Raw genomic sequence first — 20,541 nt, forward strand, 5'->3', positions numbered from 1 at the left:
GTTGACCTATATCTTTTGACCTGTATTATGTAGAAGCTTTAAATTTGGAACACAAGATAACATTTTGAATATCAATTTAAGTATGTCAAATAAATGATGTGGGCGAGGCACATCCGGGTTAAATTACTCATTATTGGCATTTTTGCCCAGAGGCATAACTCGTTAACTCGCTACATTTGTTCAAAATGGATCTTAGCATACAATTAAAATAAAATAAAATACTAGATCCACAGGCTTCGCGAGGTTCTGATGCAGTGCGTAACAGTTTTGATTAAGCTTAAAACTGTGCCGCAAAGTACCGTAACAGAAACATAATTTTCTATCATACTTAACTGGATATAGATCGCCCAAACGCAAAGCATATTCGACGGATCGCTCAACTCACATTGTATTCAACAACAGTTGAAGGGAGCAAACTACCTTTATCGTTTAGACCACAAAAAACTTACAAGAGGAAAACCGACTTTTTCAAGATAAAATTCCTCAATTTCAAATGGCGATAAAATTGGAAGTAAACACCGTACAATAAACGTTAATATACCATTGGTAAGATCTCGTCGAGAGCTATCAAAATTGCTCTGGTCACATGATCACCAAAGGTCAAGGTCACGATATACGACCCTTCAAAGTATTCATATTTTTCAACCGGAAATAAATAAAGAGCAAAATCAAAATTCAAAAATCGGTTCTCAAATAATATTTAGCAATCGATAGTAGATACCATAGATATCAAATTTACACCAATTGGATTACACCCTGAGGCCCCATTTTGATTTATAGAAAATTACGCACAGTTACTATAGAAGAAAGTACAAATTTTTCAAATATTAAAAAGCGCAATTTTGATGGAAATATCTAGTGTTATATATCATTACACAGGGCAGATGAACACTAGTAAGATTCAATAAGAATTTTTGGTGTATGTAAATTAGGTCACGTGTCAGAGCTCTTTGAAGCTAAAAATCGTAAATTTCAATCGGCTATAAAACCGAAAGTAAACATTGCACAGCACAAATGAGTATATCACTGGATAGATATCATCAAGGGCAACAAATTTTGTTCAGGCCACAAGGTCACCAAAGGTCAAGGTCACGAAATAGGACCCTTTGAAATTTTGGACATTACCGAAAAATTTTAACCGGAAATAAAAGAAAAGCAAAATCGAAATTCAAAAATCGGCTTCCATACTTTTTTTCGCAATCGATTGTGATATCTAAATATACCAAAATTATCAAAAGCGCTCTTTACCCTGAGGCCCCATTTTGAATTTTACAAAAGTTTGACATATCAATATGGCGGCTATACTGTTACTTTCGGGTAAGATTTTATAATTAGAAGTTTTTTGTATGACCATTTGTAACATATTGCAAAAAGAATTTTTGAACTATCTTCAAAATTCCGGAAGTTGATTTTTATATTTTAGAAGCGAATAGCGTGAAAACCGGAAGTGATATCGAAATTTCGAAAATTAGTTTTTGTTTGCAATAAAAGTGTCTATCTCTATATAAGTTTTCAGATTGATCGAAATAGAATTGTAGAAGTTAGAAAAAAGGTTAAAAAACTTTAAAATTGGAGCTAAAAAAGTCAGCGACAAAAGTCAAAATTGGCGATTTTTTCAATTGCTATCTTGTAGTCATTAAACAATAAAGTTTGTGCAATATCAGATCAGTATTAAACCTGATAAATGGAAAAAATCGAAAAAGAGCCATTGGCCACCGCTCATTTCCGGTTGGTCAAAATGGTGCCAATTTACATTTAACAAATAGTAGTCAAATATTTTGACTACAAAACAGCAACAGACAATCTGTAGCGTGTTCCCTTCCTAGAAAACAAGCGAGGGTGAAATTCGAAAAAAAAGAAAAAAAAAAAACTTCCGGTTTTATAGCCATAGATATATTTTCAAAATTTGATGACTTGTATCTCGTAACCTTGACTTTTGTTGACTGTCTCCTTTTCAATGTTAAAGGTCATTGACCTTGACTATCTTCTGATACTTTCATTTGTCAGGTCTGTCTACTTCCGGTATAACAATCTTCCAAAGAATTTAAACTTTTCAACTTGAGATTGTTCTTGCACGTGACGTAATTATCGTAGAAGGTTGATTTTTTCAGAGTCTTTTGCAATTTGCTACATTTGCAAAGTCCCAATCTGTGCCACATGTGGCTCTAGTTCTAAAATTTGCAATCATTGAGATACAGCAAGGATAGTGCAAAAATAAAAAGAGAAACAAAAGTAGGTTATTAAAAAACTCTACACAACTCTTAAAGAAGTGTTTTATAAAAATATAACATTAAAAGTATGTTTTTATTACTAAAAAATGAAAGCCAGTTTGGAAAGCTAACTAAATATCTCTTTTTATTGCAGGGACCATAAAGAATAACCAGATTTATTCAATGTTTAATAATTTACAATGTCAGTTAATGACATTACAGAGCACTATGGTGTCTTTGCAGATGAACCAGAATATATTACAGAGCACAGTTGAGGCCATATCAAAATCTGTAAATCACATCAATAGTAAAGTAGATGACATACATTCATGTTATGGGTAAGGATTGGTATTGATGTAGCCTGTATCGTAGGCCTGCCGATCTGTCATAGCTATGTATAACATAAATGAGTTGATCTTATCCAAATGGAAGTATGGCTACATACTTGTGGGTGTTCATTAAAATCATTGCATTAATAATTAGTCCTAAGCAATAATTTAATGTTAGATAATCAGTAGTTGCATCGTTACTAACAATGATTATACTACAGGTAATTTAACTCAGGACCATCAACTACGGAATTAAAAAGGATATTCTCACATTTTATATTCCAGTTACAATTCAGTTGATGGCACAGTTTCAACCACTACTGTTATAGAAAGTGTAGAATCAAAAGAATTAGATTCAGGTGATTCCTGTTTATCCAAGAAGAAGAAAAAGAAAAAAAAAAGTAAGGCTGAATCCACAGAAGAATCTGAATGTTCAGAATTAAAAAAAAGATGTAGATCAAAATCTATTAATGTGTCAAATTGTCTGTCTGAATTAAAATTGGATAAGAATGTGAATTCTGCCTTTGAGATCTGTGAATTACAATCAGAGCCAACTGAAAACATGGTTATGGAGGTAACTGCAGATAAAAGTTCAAAAAAGGAAAAGAAAAGTATTAAGGATGATAAGCTTAAGACTATCAATATAGATGAAAGTGAAAGCAAGATTAATGATTCAGATGTTTTATTTCTGTCTGAAATTGTTGAGAGCAAACCTGAGGAGAAATTGTCTCGAAATAGGAAACGGAAGAGAAACCGAAAAAAGAAATCTGCAGAAGTCACAGTTCTTAAATCTCCTTCACCTCATCCTTTACCTAAAGTTGTGACCTTGAATCTACCAAACTATCAACAACCAAATAATACTAAAATAACGTTTTGTTCTGATTCTGATTCTGATAGTGAGAACATGATTAAATCAAACATTAAAGATAACTCACAAAATAGTTTGTCTTTCACCAAGGCAGCAACATCTACTCAAAAGGTTAATGCCTACCAGGAAATGGTTCCATGCAAATTAAGTGTCTACAACATTAAATCTTGTCAGAATAAAGTGCTAATAGCTCAAGATAAAGAGAACAGACCAAATAAGCCATTAACATCACATGTAGTTTCCACTCAAAGTGGCACCAAACCACGGAAAAATAGTCTTGTTATTGCTGATGTTTTAAACCAGATACGTTGTGAAGCTGATTCAAATGACCTTAACAATGAGGTTGATGAAAAGGACAACAGTCCCGTAGACAGTCAAGATGTGAAAAAGAATTCAAAAAAATTTATTAAAAAGACACCTTCAGTTAAAAACTTAAGTAAGGTTAGTAGATAATAAAAAACATCAACCTTTTATATTTTGAACAAATGATCTTTATGGATTTTCTCCTGCCATTTCTTAACCTATATCCTCATGTTTTTTTAAATTTTTTTTATATGTCCACATGAAATTGGGGGTGTCTATTGTCGTCACCAACGTCCATCCATCCACAACTGCTCGTTAACACAATTCTTGACTGATTTTGATGAACTTAATATGATTGTTTGTTATCACCTTTTCATAAACTCCATTCATTTCATTTCATTTGGTTATCAAGCATGGATGAACCCTATCGAAAATTAAAAGAATATGAAAATATTTCGTATAAGTTATTGCCCTTGTACTTGAAAATGTGTTCAATTTTTAGCAGATAAGAACTCTACAGGGCATAATTCTTGATGGATTTTGACGAAACTTGGTGTGAGTGTTTGTAATTTCATCCTGGTAATTGTTACTGTACTTTCAAATATTTGTATTTAAAATCAAAGCTGCCAGTGGGCGTATATTACCTTGCCTGAAAAGTTATCTTTTATGAATTTTATTACAGGTTGAGGTTGAAACCTTTATTGCTATACCTGTAAAGGATTATAACATTTATCCAATACTTTCTGGACCTCCTAGGAAAGGGGACCAAATAGCCTATAAGGTAATGTCTGATTTATTTTGCATAATTACAATCTTATCTCTAGTTTCATTGCTAAAATGTTGTTTTAATGCAGAAATTGTCTAGTCGGATCTTGCATTATGAAATATTGTAAGTTTATTACCCGTACAAGATTTTCAATTTGTTTAGATTGATTTGTTGTTCCAGATATTAGAATTATCAGAAGATTATAATCCTGTTATATCTGCCTATAAGGTAATGAACAATTTATTTTAAAGAAAGTATGGTTAAAAACCCAATTAACTCCTTGTTTACCCAAAACTTTTAATTTTTAATTGGTCATGGAAATTTTTCACACAGTAAATTGGCCTTATTTGATAAACCGACCATATAATTTGTATATGTATATGTTAAATAAAACAAAGCAAGGTTTTCATGCCTACATGCATCGCATATCTTCTGAAATTTGACAGATTATAAGCTTCATTATCCTAATAAAGTGCAGAGTAAAGGACTCCTATTGTCATTAAGAGATATTCTTCAAATACTCCTTGTGTTATGACTGTTTATTACTTACAGGAAGCAGAGGTCTTATCTTATGAAAGTGATTCCAATATTCTATATATTAAACTTAGTGAACCTCTTCGTAAGTATATTTTCTTTATGATAAGGCCTATTCATCGCTATGTAGCGAAATTCTATTAACTGTCCGAACCATTTGTCCATTAAAGGGATAGGTTAGCCATTTGTTTGACTAAAAGTACCTTAGTCTCAGAAATAAGAATATTTTTTTTATGCATTTCAGTAATAGTGTTCACAGCTCAACTTCAAATGCATGTGTGTCCAGAATTATCTGCGTTTGAAAGTTAAAAGAGGACTTATCTTTTCTTGAGACTATGCGTTACATAAAAAAGACATAGATGGAAAAAGAATCTGTCCCTTTAATGTCAGTTTTGATAAGTCATTTAATAGATTTGATGTAAGAGTTCTATATGAAGCACTAGGATTGTTCCATTCTATACTTTTTTTTATTTTGGGTAGGATTTCACGGTTAACAGGGTCTGAATTGAGGCGATTGGTAAACTTTCAAGGCAAAAAATTTGTCACTTTATCAATATTTAAGCTGTTCTTTTCTCCAGTAAATAAACGTCTAAACTTGTGTTGTTTTTGTTGATTGAATAATTGAGAGGGTTATAGTGATGGTATATCAATTATCAAAACACTTGTTGCGAGAATTACACTGGTTTTTGTGGTCAATGTTATCAACTGGTCCAAACTAGATACCTAAAGTTAACGATTTTTGTTACATGTGCTACATGTTACTATGTATACCTCATTGACCCAGATTCTTCTTTACGTTTTAAAATGTCACTTATTGTTGTTCAACCAAACCAAATTTCATGGCTAAATCTTGCAATGGTGTGGCGCTTCATAGGACAATCAGACATATGGCTCTCAGATCATATTGTAACAATAATAGCTTGATATTGATATAAAAGACAAAACAAAGTTATATAATGGTGTAATAAATTTGGTCTACAAGCAATGAACTTGATATTGAAGTGAGGTTATTGGTGGAATTGAGCAGAATTGATATCAGCGTTGTATTGTTTCTATGTGATTTTATGTTGGATTATCAATAATATAAGCGATTATCTAGCTGGTGATATGTAAATAGGCTTAAACTGATATAAGAAGGAAATCCAATAGGGACCAAAAATGTGTTAACACTGTGTTACTGCTGCATATGCAGTGTTTAAGATTATTTGAAAATTCATAATTTAGCCAGTAAAAACTTTATCATTTCTGACGGGTGGTAGTGGGCATATGTTACCTTGCCTGGCAAGCTATCTTAAAGATTATCTTTTAAAATGTTTCCCTGTATATTGTTTTATTATCTCTCTATGTGGACGTATATTGTAGGCACCCCTGTCCGTCCGTCCGTCAACATTTGCTTGTAAACGCTCTCAAAACTAAATTTTTTGATGGAATAAAATGAAATTCGGTATGTGTATACATATTCATAAAACGAAGATCAAGTTCGAATTTGAGCTATTTTCGATCATTAGAAGCAGAGTTATTTCCCTTGCCCCAAAATCTTGAATATTTACCATCCGCATGCTGTGGTGGGCGTATATGGCTGTGGTCCACTATCTTATTCTTTAATAGATGATCTTTTTTACATATAATGTTTTTTTATTGAAAAAATAAAACGATAGAAAATATAATAGCAAAATTGAATTTCATTTTTGCAGGTGTGAAAGAGGAACTAGGAAAATTTGACATGCCTGTTGACAAAGCAGATGAAAACTTAGATCAGGTATGGAATGCTCATAATTATGATAATGTTCCTAGCTTGCTTGTTAATCTAAAGGTCCGGGGTTCATACTTGGCATAGGTCGAGATGATACATTCAGATTTTCTTTCCCCATCGGTGATGCATGTAATAGAGGTTGACATGGAAAAAGCATTGTCGTTCTGATGGGGAAAGAAACTGTGGCCCTGTGTGCTACAGGCTGTTGGAAATCAAAAAACAACAGGCTAATACTGCTGTCCTAGCAAAAAATTTTCTTATGGTACCCTTATTCTGTTGCCTGTCTTCATTAGCCCACATGGTGCAAAAAAGAAGAACATAAAACTCCATCCATTTCATTTTTATACGCCCATATGAAATGGGGGGTGTGTATTGTCATCACCCATTGCTCATAAACACTCAAGAAGGCACAATTCTTGATTTTGACGAAACTGGGTCTGATTGTTTGTTCACCCAAGAAAGAACCCTATTGAGAATGAGAAAAATCTAAAAATATTTAGTATGAGTTATTGTCCTTGTTCTTTAAAACGTGTTCAATTTTGAGCTCGTAAACATTCAATTCTCTGACGGATGTTGACAAAACTTGGTGTGAGAGTTCGTAATTACCCAAGGACGAACCCTATTGAAAATCAGAGTTATTGCCTTTGTTCTTGAAAACGCGTTCACTGTTTAGCCCTGAAACAAACTAGAAGGAACAGTTCTAAGTGGATTTTGATGAAACTTGGTGTGAATGTTGTTTATCAAACAAGGATGAACCCTATCGAAAATCAGAAGAATTGAAAAATATTTAAGTCATTGCCCTTGTTCTTAGAAACACTTTCAAGTTTTAGTCTGTTAACACTCTAGAAGGCCCAATATTATACAGAATTGCCTCAAAAAGTTCAAAAGAAGTATAAGACTGAAGGTTTAATATTTCATACTGGTAATTGTTACTGTACTGCCAAAAATTTCTATTTCAAATCAAAGCTGTAAGTGGGCGTGTATTACCTTGCCTGGCAAGCTATCTTTGAATATTAAGCTTCCCCTATTGCTTTTTATAACAAATTGTTGTTAAACACTTTTTGTACTGACTTAAAATAATAAATGATGATTTATCTTGATCCATTTCATTTAGATCACTTCCAAACACAATGCTTTTAACACAAGCTTAGATAATAACTTCTGACTCTTGGAGCATATCCTAATCTTGTATCTTACAGACAGGTGGTTTTCAAACAAGCAATAAGATCTTTCCATAGATACTCAGGCTTCATGTTCCTGGTATGTATCATATGTAAAGAAGTACTATTACAAATGTTGATATTTCAGATCGAGGTGAATTGGAAGGAAATGATAGAACCAAGATTATTACCGCTTAACTCATAATCTGAAGATTTTGAATTACTGTTTATGTGTCTTGAACAGAGATTTGAAAACTAACTGTTAAAACTGTCAGAAAGTTTAGAATCCAAACCAATGTATAAATCAATCGTTGGTTATGCTAATCTTTTAATAAAATACGGTTACATCATGGCATAACATTTCAATATTGCATAGATTAAATTAGGCAAAACTGAACAGGAAAAAGTACCCTATTTTTATCTCAGAATTAGCAAAAACATGTCTCCTTTTCCTCAATGTATGTTTCCTGTCCTGCAGAAACATAATATTTTCAGATGTGAAGTCTACATCTAAGTTGAATTTCAGATGAGCAAAAAGTCTTGCTTATATGTTTGAATAGTTGTTACATGAATCTAATTTGAATGAATTTTATCTTTTCAATAGACGGGAAGTCTTCAGGGTGAAATCCTTCACATATTCACTGTAGAGTTCATAGAGTGTTGAGAGAGTTGACTCAAAGGTCATTGGAATCTGCAAACTTTATACGCCATTCAAGCTTAGATGTTTGTGCACATCTGCATCTGAAGCTTGTCCTGATTCAAAATGTAAGCTTGAGCAGTCTGCTTATATAAGGGAAGAATAAAAATTAATGAAGCTATACAAATACTGTACACTACTACTTACTCTTTCTAAAACAAAAGTAGACTGTTTGAGTTGATGTTTATAATCGGACCCAGATGTGATTGACTACACTAGGTCACTAATAGTGCGTTCAGATGACTAAAGTTAAGGCAGCTTAACTTCAAACTGTTCTTCGAGCCCATTTTGTTTAGTCGTCTGAATGCGATCAGTTGAAATTAAACTGCCTTAACTTGCACCTACTTTGGAGGTGGCTCGAAACCTGTCTTGGAATGTTAAGGCAGCTTAGCTTGTCCGTCTGAACGCAACTGGCTAACAACAAGCCGGATATAGATGCTCCCGCGCGTGCGCATTACTCTCAACAATTTTCCACTATTGTCATTTATACATAATGCGCATGCGTAACGCCATTATGACCTCTGAACTTTTCGAGGAATTCCAGGTCAATATCTAAGCTGGCTTAACTTTTATGTCCGTCTGAACACACTCAAAAAAAACATAAACCAGTCTCGACGAATGGTTTGAAGTTAAGGTGCCTTAACTTTAGTCGTCTGAACGCACTATTAGTTTGTTTACAGATAAACCTAAGTTTGATTTATTGTGAATCGTATACAGGTCTGTTACAATCTAATTCAAATTCAAATAAAAGTTTTTGTTGCATTTTTTTTTCTGCAGGTCACTCCACTTACCACTGAAAATCTACCTATTTTGTAATGTATTTCATGTTCTGGGTCATTTAAAGGGTTTATGAAAAGGTTTTCTAAATTTATGTCTATCTGGCATGAAATTGCTCCATTCCAGTTTTCAATCAGACATCTGTGGTTCCTGCAATTCCACTAAAACTGCGTGTTTGATCACTTCACTTATTGCGAAGGGCCTTATGTGATAAAGCATATTTTAGGCCTAGTGACATCAAACACTTAGTTTTAGTAGAATTTCAGAAACCATATATTATGTCTGATTGAAATTTGGAATGGTGCAAATTGATGCTATCAGTGTCACAATAAACATAAGAAATGTAATAAACCTCTTTACAATCCCTTTAATATTCAACCAATCAAATGCTTTGTTCAATAAAAGATTTTCTATACTATATGTGAGAATTTCTGTCTTCCCCTTTTTATACGCCCACATGAAATGGGGGGCGTATATTGCCGTCACCCATGTTCGTCCATCCGTCCGTCCATCCACTATTGCTCGTAAACACTCTAGAAGGCACAATTTTCAATGGATTTTGACGAAACTTGGTGTGAGTGTTTGTTAGCACCAAAGGATAAACCCTATTGAAAATCAGAAAAATTGAAAAATATTGAGTATGAGTTATTGCCCTTGTCCTTAAAAAGTTTAGGTCTGTACACACTCTAGAAGGTTCAATTCTTGACAGATTTTGATGAAACGTATTATTCGGTATCGCCTCAAAAAGTTCAAAAGAAGTGTATGTCTGAAGGTTGAATATTTCATACTGGTGATTGTTACTGTACTGCCAAATATTTTTTATTTAAAATCAAAGCTGCCAGTGGGCGTATATAACATTGCCTGGCAAGCTATCTTTGATAGTGTTTTCCTTTAAATTTGGAAAGTTATGAATTATAAATTTGGCACGACTTTGGGTTAAATTTCTACTGAACATTAATGATAGAAGAAAGTTGTTAAACTATGGATGGAAAGTGTGGTAACCAGCAGAAAAAAAACATCCAGTTTTCAAATAAGATTTGGTATGTTGAATTTCACCAGCTGTTGAATAATTTGAGAATATGTATAATTTCTGAGTCTGGATAAAAATAAAATCCTCACTCTGTTAAAAATTGTAACTGAAATTATAAAATATAAATATACTGAATGAATAACTTGTGTATTGTTGGGAGATATACATTCAATTATTGTGGTTATCTTTGTATGAAATATTATTGTTGACCAATAAATGTATATTAATAGTGTTGTTTTCTATTATAAATGTTTATTTTTAAATCTTGAAGGGGGAAACACTTAAAGAGTTTACAAATTCCCTTCAAGTTAAATCATATACTTGTGAGCTGCTAAATAAGATAAGAAAGAAAGAATAGTTTAATTAAACTCCCTATTTAATTGTTCATTTAATTAAACAAAGTGACCTAAACATTTGGATTTCCAGCTGAACAGGTTCATTTCTCTGTATCACTTTTCAATTAGATGTTATAAGAATACTCACCTATAGGAGCACTGGCCTAGGTCACAAGTATAGACTATGGATTTTAGCATAAGAATTTATTTGAAAGAATTTAATTGTTCCTGGAGAGATTAATAAAAGATTAACAAATAATTCAAATATGCAATGCATTTGCTCAGATTTTTATTTCTTTCCTAGCAATGAGCAAATGTTTGGTATAGATGTTCAGGAAATCATCTTGGTAGTTCTTTATAAACGTGTTTGAATATCACAGAGGAATTTGGCTGTAGTATTGTAGGTGACAAGTATAATTTTCAAGTCACAAATTTAAACTTTAAGATTTAGTTTTTTTGCACCCTGTGTAAAGATCTATTATTTATAAACACAAGGAAATATGCAGTATTATTTTTGTAAACCCCCCTGTATAAAAATAAATTATGAGTTGCAATCTTTATATACATGTAGTATTTCTATGTGTGTGTATAGGCTTACTATGATAACAGTAAAAAGTAACAGTTTCACTTTGACATGTCATATCACTCTGTATTCCTACGCCAGGTAACATTCATACAGGTACATATAAGGGAAAAAATAATTTGACCTTTTAACTGGTAATTAATTAGTGACTAATTTTAACCCAAAGTTCTAGTGGCCCAATTATCAAATTAATTGTGCAGTTGACGATTTTTATGGGTCAAAACGGTAATTGAGCTGCTGGTGGCTCGCGGCGACTTCCTCTTTCTACCTGAGTGGTTAGGCTATAACGGTAATATGGCAGCCGAGTAGTTACTAGTGGGAGAAAGTGTTAGGGGAGTTTTTAATTATATTGGGGTGGTACTCGGCTATGGAAGATCCTGAATTTTTGGATAAATTAAGAAGTGTTTTCGATGTTTGTGACGAAGATGATGATGGATTAATAGCTGTGGATCATTTTGAGAAATTAGCAGTAGAACACTTTGGAGCTTCAGGTATTGAGGTTAGTATTTAAGCGTCATACCTATTACCATCACTTAATCAATAAAATTATTAAATATTTTATTCAGCTATATGTAGTATACTGACTGTTTCATATTCATAAAGTGTGAATTATAGCTCATAATGTCCAGTACACACTAACTGTCTATGAACATAAATTTTTAGCTATATCATTTGAATTGATCTGTTTTATACAGGGCAAGATATTTCTCTGATTGTTAGATATGATATATCCAGTAATACATTGTCACAATGAAAGTTAATAAAGTGAGCTTATAGATTGGAATATCTTCATCAATAATGTTTATTTCTAGTTTTCGTAAATTTTTGTGATTAAGTATTTTGTGTGAAATGGTTATATTTAGAATTTAATTCATGTAAGTTTAAAAGAGTTGTAAACAGTCTTTGTATTTCTTTGTTTGAATTTCTCAAGGAGTTTTTCATATTATGTTAAATTCAATTGAATAATCTAAACAGAATATCATTCTTTCATATTTGTAAACGACTTAGTAATCCTCTATTCAAAATTATAGTTTTCTATTCATCATAGATCACTGAAACCGTTTGTTTTGCAACACATATTCTTAAAAATATTCTTTTCTCATTTGCATCATTTAATTTCTATAGCGTTCTAAATGCATTATGGACCATAGAATAACAATTACATGGGATATGATTTACATGTCTGTTGTTGTTAGAAATGCACTGATTATGGATAATGTTAATAAGTTTCAGGTAAACAAGTTATCTACATGTTTAATTTAAACATAATAGGTGATAAGATAATAAAAAGACTAGTAATTGATAAGACAATAACCTAGATAATAGGATATAGATATTATAACAGATGCCTTTCACTAGTGATTGATTGTCTTTCTTTGATGTTTGACATACTAATCATTTCCACTGCTTAACTGCCTTTCACCTCAGGCTTTCTGTTGAAATGATACCTTTCAGATTTTTAAACCCAGTTTCTCCCCATCAGTGATGCAGGTAAGAGGGGAGAGACATGGACAATAAACCAAGGCCCTGTGTGCTACAAGATGTGCACGTTTAAGATCCCTTGACAGTTGGAAATCGAAAAAGAGCAGGCTAATGCAGCTGTCGTGGCAAAATTTCTCTCATTGTAGCCTACCCTGTATGCTGTTACCTGTCTTCATTAGCCCACATGGTGCAGAAAGGTAGGATGTAAAACTCCATTCATTTCATATCATCTCAGGCTGTCTTACAATTTGAGAGACAGAGGCACATCCAATTTCTGTTTTATATTGATGATTATCAATTTTTTTCTAAAAATTTCATGAAACTTGGTCAGAAACCGCAATCTGTGTAACTGAATATTTACAAATTGTTCTCATTAAACCACTTCTAAAAATGCAGATAATAAATAACCAACTTTATTTCATAAAGCATATCAATCCTGATTATTGATATTTAGTGTTGTCTGAATTGTGTTTCGATATAAGAGCCACTTATTCCACTCCATAAACTAATATATAGATATAATATGCACTAAACCTGAAATGATTCAGAACAGGTATGTTTTTCTGTGAGTATTTTACATTTTGTGTGGCCTTTATCTGCCTTTATCATGGAGGGATATGATTTCAGCATTTCGCATCATAACTGAGAATCAAATTCCTTCTTACTGAGTACTTTTTCCCACCTCTGTTCACAGGTGGTTGAGACTGTGTATACTATCATTGAACACTGTAAGTTCCTTTCCTCCTAGATCTTGTTATTTATTGAGTTTTCGCATGATGAGGCACCATGTTTCAAACATTGCTGAAATATCCCTCAAGAATGCAGGCTGTAGTACAGGAAGATGGAGCCACACAAAATTTCTCAGAAACCTCTGTAATTACCTGTTCTGAATATTACTTTTGTTTTATGTTATGAGAGGGCTATAATTTCGAGACACTTGGTATTTTAGAAATTGTGACATTCTACTATGTTGACTAATAAAACAGGTCTTACTACCTTGTTTAAATATTACAGTATTATTAGGAAGTCAAAAGAATGACTCACAACCTTTTATTATCTTCGTTAATTTAGAAAACAATGTTAAAAATTAAATTTTAATCTGCTAGAAGGAAAAGTAAAATTATAGATTAGGTTTGAGAGGGAAGTGTAATACCAAAGTATCAACTGTGGCAGGTAAGCATATAATAGTATTGTACCTGATAAATTTCTATTTTAGTACTTGGTATGATTTTTTTTGATGACCAGGCCATAAGCACACCAGAATGAGACTTGTGTATTTTTCGCTTTCTGACAAACATAATGATATGAAGAGAATTAGGATTACAAATCAAGTAGATATTATGGTATATCATAACCAGACTGGGTAAATGAGGTGTTTAGTTCTAACTATATGATATAAATATTATTCTATATTGATATGAGAGATTATAATCACTATACTTACATCATATATTGACATTTGACCAAAAGACTGTTTCTTTCATAATACTATGTTGACTGAAAATCATCAAAATACATTTGAGTTGATAACTTTTGAAGCCCCTTTTTCAGTCCTTGTCTTCAAGTTTATGCAAATTTTTCATTTAATCACCTTAAGTTATCTGTTTTCATTGATGCTAATGAATGAATGTCATGAAAATTTGTGAGAATCATCTGATCAGTGGCATTCTTTTTTTTTAGCTAAATTATCATTTAATGGTACATGTCTGTGTCAGTAGTGACAGATAGTTTTAGAAAGTAATTACCTGTGTATGGTTGACCTAAGAATATAATTGACTAGTATTTATTGAAGCATGGTAGATATTTTATATAAAGATTAATCAATATTAATATTAAGTTCAGGCAGTGTAATCGTCTATATATTACTTATCATATTATTGAATGCTCAAAGGTTGCCATGTTTAATATATTTCTTGTATTTGTGACATTTATTGTATTTTAAGTGCAGTTTCTCATGATGACAAAAATTCTTTATGAAGCAGGTAATTTTGATCTCAAGAGTTGGACCCAGACACTGATCTTATGTATTTAACAAAATGCAAATTGTTCAAATTACTTGTTCTGCCATTCTATAATATTAAATAAGTGTTCCATGTGGCTGTTGACTTACAATCTTGAGGTATGTAACTTGACTGAATCACAAAATGGTCAGACCCATTGAATTTTAAGTTGAATAAATATAGATATTGGGCTTCCTCACTTTATTTTGAAAGACGTATGTCCACAGGCATCACAAAATGCAATCAGTTCTTCAGAAAATGCTATTGACAGGGCAATGAAATGACTAGAATTGTTTGAATACTTTTTTTTGAAAAAAGGAATTGCTAGCATTGTGTGAACATAGAAAGACAAGTATTTGATTACTGTTTGGAGTTGCTGCCCTGTGGGTGCAAAATCCTGAAACCTCCGAATGATCTGAAAAGATCTGATAAATCGAGACCAAAGACTGACCAAAAAATTTGTGATTGGCAACGAAAGAATATTTTAAAACATATTTAATAATCAACTATGGTTCTTCATGTAAATTAATTTTAGTACTCTTATTCATACTAACACTTGCAATCAATTGATATTATTATATTATTTAATAAGAATGATTATTTATTGTGGGACTTTGCTTTCAGCAAAGTCCCAGAAATTTACACACCTTCCTGAGCTTAGACTGCAGTAGTTGCAGCAACCATTCAACTTCCCTAGACCTTCTGTAGTGGCGACGTGTTCCTTAAATATATATTGGAACATTTTTGCAAAACCGGAAGTGCCACAGTTCAACATGTGCAAAAAGTCGAAAATCGGCTCTAGAAGGCGTATTTTTGCATCGATTTTCTTCGGGTTTTCATTTTTACAATCTACCTGTAATTTCTGTCCTGATGGCACTTGAAAAAATACGAAATTCGAAAATTCATCGCTCACTTTTTTCGATCAAATTTTTCGATTTTTTTGCAACTTTTTTGCTTTTGCATCGATTGATCTGAAATTTAATATGCAAAGGGGCATCACTAAAGTAAATGATATGTAGTTGTCAAATATTTAACTTTACTTTCAGTTTTAAACGGGGAATCAATTGAAAGTACAATCCACTTCCGGTCGAATTCCGGTGTAATTGAAATAGGTCAACGAAATTTATGCTGATCGTAAGTAAATGCTAATACAAAAAAACGAAGAATATAAAATCCAGACCGGAAGTGATACTTTGGCCGCCATCTTGATTTTCTAATTTTCTTAAAATCGAAATAAGTCCTTAGGGATAAACTAAATCTGCTTAAATTTGGTGTCGATGTAATCTGCTGTCTAATGTTCACAAAACGTTGCGAGCCGATTTTTGAATTTTGCTTTTGCATTTTCGCAACTTCCAGTTAAATTTTTTCAAAGTTTAAAAGCTTATTTCTTGTGACCTTGACCTTTGAGGACCTTGACCTTCATAGGGTCAAAGGTCCTTGACCTTGGCTATCATTTGATACTTTGACCTTTGACCTCCGACATGTACTTTTGGTTTTATAGCTATCCGTAAAAAGCCAAATTCGCAACTTTCTCCTGCTCTAGCACGTGACCTGATTAACCTAGAGGGTTAATTTTTTCGGTTTTCTAATGTGCTTCTCATGCACTTTACATAGATATAGAACTATTGCTTTTTTAAAGCAAAATTGAAATTCGTGAATTTTTCAAATTTGTGTTTTGTTTTACCATATTTGTGTCTTTTTGATCTTGGTGTATGTATATCTTATGACCTATTCTATGTAGAACCTTGATATTTGGAATACAACTAGACACTTTGAATATGAATTCACCTATGACAAAAAAATTGGGGTGAGCCTGGCACATCCGGTTGAATTACTAATTGTTTACATTTTGGGGCTGGGGCATAACTCGCATAGGATACGTTTGTTCAAGAAGGGACTTTGCACACAATTACCTCATCCTTTTGGCCAGTTTGTGTTAACAGCTCAGTTGTTTCAGCTTTATAGTTCCAAAAAAGGAACGGGTTGTAACATTTGGATATTTTCATTTTTTGATTTAGACCTTTATTGACATTTGTTGACCTATATCTTTTGACCTGAATAATGTAGAAGCTTGAAATTTAAAACACAATATAACATTTGGAATATCTATTACCCTATGCAAAAAAATTAAGGTGGGCCTGGCACATCCGGGTAATATTACTCATTATTGATATTTTTGGCCAGGAGCATAACTCGCAAAGCATACAATTATCTCGTTTTGAGCCACTTTGTCTTAGAAGTTTGGTTGTTTCCGCTTCATAGTTCAAAAAAAGGAACAGCTTTTGGAAATTCCAAATATTCAATTTTTGACCTTGACCTTTGTTGACATTGACCTTTGTAGGATCAAACGTCATTGGCATTGGCTATCTATTAATACTTTTTATATTTGCTGTCCTATGTCAACTTCCGGTTTTATAGTCGTGTGCAATTAGAAATTTTGATGACATATATCTCTTGATCTTGACCTTTTTAGACCTTCTCCTTTACAAGATCAAAGGTCATTGACCTTGGCTATCTGCTGGTACTTCCAGCGTCTACTTCAGGTATTAGAATCTTCTAAAAAATAAAAAATTATCAACTTTAAACTGTTCTTGCGCTTGACCTAATTATCGTCGATGGTTGATTTTTTCGGTGTCTTTAGCAAATTGCTACATTTGCAAAGTCCCACTCTGTGCCACGAGTTGCTCTAGTTATTATTATTATTATTATTTGTTGTTTATTATGATTTATTCACAGCCTTTGGTGGAATTTAAGACTAAATTTTTAGGTTTTTTCTGATCCAATTTGGACAATTTGGAATTTTACACTCACCGGTTGCTGCATGGCTGAGGGCATCACAAAGAATTATCTAACTCTAAAAACAACTATTGATAGGACAATGAAATGTTTAGAATCAATTGGATACTTTCATTTCATATTCCTTTTTTTCAAAATAGAAGCCCCACTGATTCCCATCAAGGTAGAAGCTACAACAAAGTTGGGGGTTGATTTATTAGCAACTGAATATTTCATGGTATATAATAATATATGCATTCATTTTCCTACAAAATAGTTACAATCTCATTTGTCTTCTATTCTGAAATCAAGAGAACAGGTACTAGAACATGCTTTAACTTGATAATATGATGATATTCTGACCTAAATACCTTTCTCATGACAATTAGGTATTGATTTTCTGCCTGCTCTAACTGGCATTAAAAAGTCAATATCTACCCTTGATCTTATTGTAAATTTCATTGATGAATTGTGGAAGAGAAGTCTACATTTTCTAGTTACTTAAAATTGGCTTGTAATTTCAGTAAATAGCAATCAGGCCCTTCTGTCATTGGAAACTCAGCGGTCCGAAAATTATAAATCAAGACGTCCTTTGCAAGAAAACATTGCTAGAATTAAGTCAGTGCTTCAGACACCAAACTGAGTAACATTCAGTTAGTTAGATTCTAAATTTAATTTTTTGTTATATGTATATTCGTGTATTATATAGACTACAAGGCATCATATGATATGAGGTATTAGACTGATATTCTCCATGTCAGGTTTCATTTGTATCTTGTCATTCTAAAATCTCTTCTCAATACCATGAAGTTGTATAAATTTCATTACCTGTACACTCTAATAGGAGTTTTCTATATCAACTTGTTAAAGTTAGCATGGCATCTTTTGAAGGAAAAGGTGTTTGGGGGTGATTATTGTGGGTTCTTCATTCCATGGCAAGCTATACTTTGCTTTTATCTTGATCCATTATATTATGTCTTATGAGGGTAGCTTGATCTTGGTGTTTTGTGTATTATTTGTGATCAATGTTTGTCAGCTAGCCAATAACCTTTATTTCATTGACAATCAGATTTAGTTGAAAGTAGGGAGTAAATCAGTAAGAAAATAAAAGAATTACAAATACCAAGTCACTTAACTAACTTGATTATATCGGAAAGGAATTCCTTTCTTTGATAATAATCCTATACTCTGTTATTGATACTACTTCATACCTGTAGTTCCATTGTACTGACCTGTCTGTTGAAAGAAACTTTTTATATTGCTGATGTTATTTTTAAGAAGATTTTGAAGAAAAGACTGCAGGATATGAAACTTCAAGGCATGGTATAATTAGAATTGTTGAGTTTTCTTTGTCCAAGACTGCCCCAGTGTTATTTCAATCCTGCTGTATCTTTGGGTTTAGGTTACATTCAAAATTGAATTCTGCTACATAGGAGCCACTTTTAGAATTGTAATGGATAATTTGTGCTCGATTAGTACACTCACATTTAACTGTCATGGCTAGGGTTAAATTTGATAATGAGCGTAATTCATCTTTTTCGATTGTGTGTGTGGCACGATAATTATTTTGAAACAATAGATGTGACAGACATTATTTAAGGCAGACATCCTCTGCTCTACCTTCTAGTTTTGTATGTGATACTAATAACAATGTGGGTGTTGGTCAGACAACAATTGATGTTAATATTGAATCATTGACTGACATTCACATTGATGTACTACAAGTATCATGTCTACAGCTTGTATTGATTTAATAGGTTGGTCACAGTCAATGTTTATGTTTGTAGAATTTTCCCGTTAGGTATGTCATTGTTTGTTATCGAAATGTCAATTCTTTTTTTGTTTTTTTTTGTTTTTTTTTTTTTTCGATTTTTACACCTTCCTGAGCTTAGACTACAATAGTTGCAGCAACCAATCAACATTTACGAACCTTAGATATAGGCGACGATGTGCATAAATATATATTGGATCTTTTTTGCAAAACCGGAAGTGCCACAGTTCAATATGTGCAAGAATAGATAATCGGCTCTAGAAGTCGTATTTTTCGGTCGATTTTCTTTGGGTTTGCATTTTTGGAATCTACTGTTAAAATCTGAAAGAATAGCAGTTTCAAAATTTCAAAATTCGAAAATTTGTCGCAGACATTTTTTTTGCCAAATTTTGCATTTTTTTCATTTTTTTGGTTTTTGTCTGATTAATCTGAAAAAAATTGAGCAAAGACAGTTTAAGAATGTAAACAAAATGGTACAGTCAAATTTTCAATTTCAATTCCGGTTTAAACAGGAAAACGATGTTCACTTCACTTGAATATCCGGTGTAATTTGTATAGGACAAAAATTTTTATACTGATAGGTAGACAAAGTTACGCCAAAAAAACGAAGAAAAAAAAAATCCGCAACAGACGTGAAACTTTGGCCGCCATTTTGATTTTTCTGAAATGATTCGATTTTTATTCAGACATCCGATTTAAATGATTTTGGTGTCAAATGAAAGAAGATAAAAAAAAAACATGACATTAGGAAGCCGTTTTTCGATTCTCAATTTTGCTTTTTTGCAACATCTTTCAAAGTTTGAAGGGTCATATCTTGTGATCTTGAACTTTGATGACCTTGACCTTCATAAGGTCAAAGGTCATTGACCTTAGCTATCAGTTAATACTTTGACATTTGACCTCCGACATGTACTTCCGGTTTTATAGCTGTCCGAAAACAGCCAAATTCGCAACTTTGGACTGCTCTAGCACGTGACCTAATTAACATAGAGGGTTAATTTTTTCGGATTCTTAATGTGCTTTTCATGCTCTTTCAAGTGATTTATAACAATCGTTTTTTAAAGCAAAATTGAAATTCGTGAATTTTTCAAATTTGATTTTTTTTTACAATATTTCTGTTTCTTTGAGCTTGGTGTGTATATATCTTATGACCTATTTTATGTAGAAC

At 32.5% G+C, this 20,541-nt stretch overlaps 2 protein-coding genes across 2 annotated transcripts; both read left to right on the forward strand.

The window, feature by feature from the left end:
- Nucleotides 1–1,292: 1,292 nt before the first annotated feature.
- Nucleotides 1,293–8,128, forward strand: LOTGIDRAFT_157640 (hypothetical protein; the record flags this gene model as incomplete). The annotated part of the gene is made up of 8 exons (XM_009049841.1): nt 1,293–1,317; nt 2,365–2,548; nt 2,825–3,848; nt 4,393–4,491; nt 4,657–4,704; nt 5,029–5,095; nt 6,705–6,769; nt 8,072–8,128. The coding sequence occupies 8 exons, from the start codon at nt 1,293–1,295 to the stop codon at nt 8,126–8,128; spliced, it is 1,569 nt and encodes a 522-aa protein (XP_009048089.1).
- Nucleotides 8,129–11,703: 3,575 nt separating this feature from the next.
- LOTGIDRAFT_230713 (hypothetical protein) lies at nt 11,704–13,006 on the forward strand (the record flags this gene model as incomplete). Its single annotated transcript, XM_009049842.1, has 4 exons — nt 11,704–11,844; nt 12,471–12,578; nt 12,801–12,836; nt 12,974–13,006. The coding sequence occupies exons 1-4, from the start codon at nt 11,713–11,715 to the stop codon at nt 13,004–13,006; spliced, it is 309 nt and encodes a 102-aa protein (XP_009048090.1). The 5' UTR covers nt 11,704–11,712.
- Between the last annotated feature and the right edge of the window lie 7,535 nt (nt 13,007–20,541).

Source organism: Lottia gigantea, assembly GCF_000327385.1.
Source record: "Lottia gigantea unplaced genomic scaffold LOTGIsca_14, whole genome shotgun sequence".
Taxonomy (NCBI): Eukaryota; Metazoa; Mollusca; class Gastropoda; family Lottiidae; genus Lottia; species Lottia gigantea.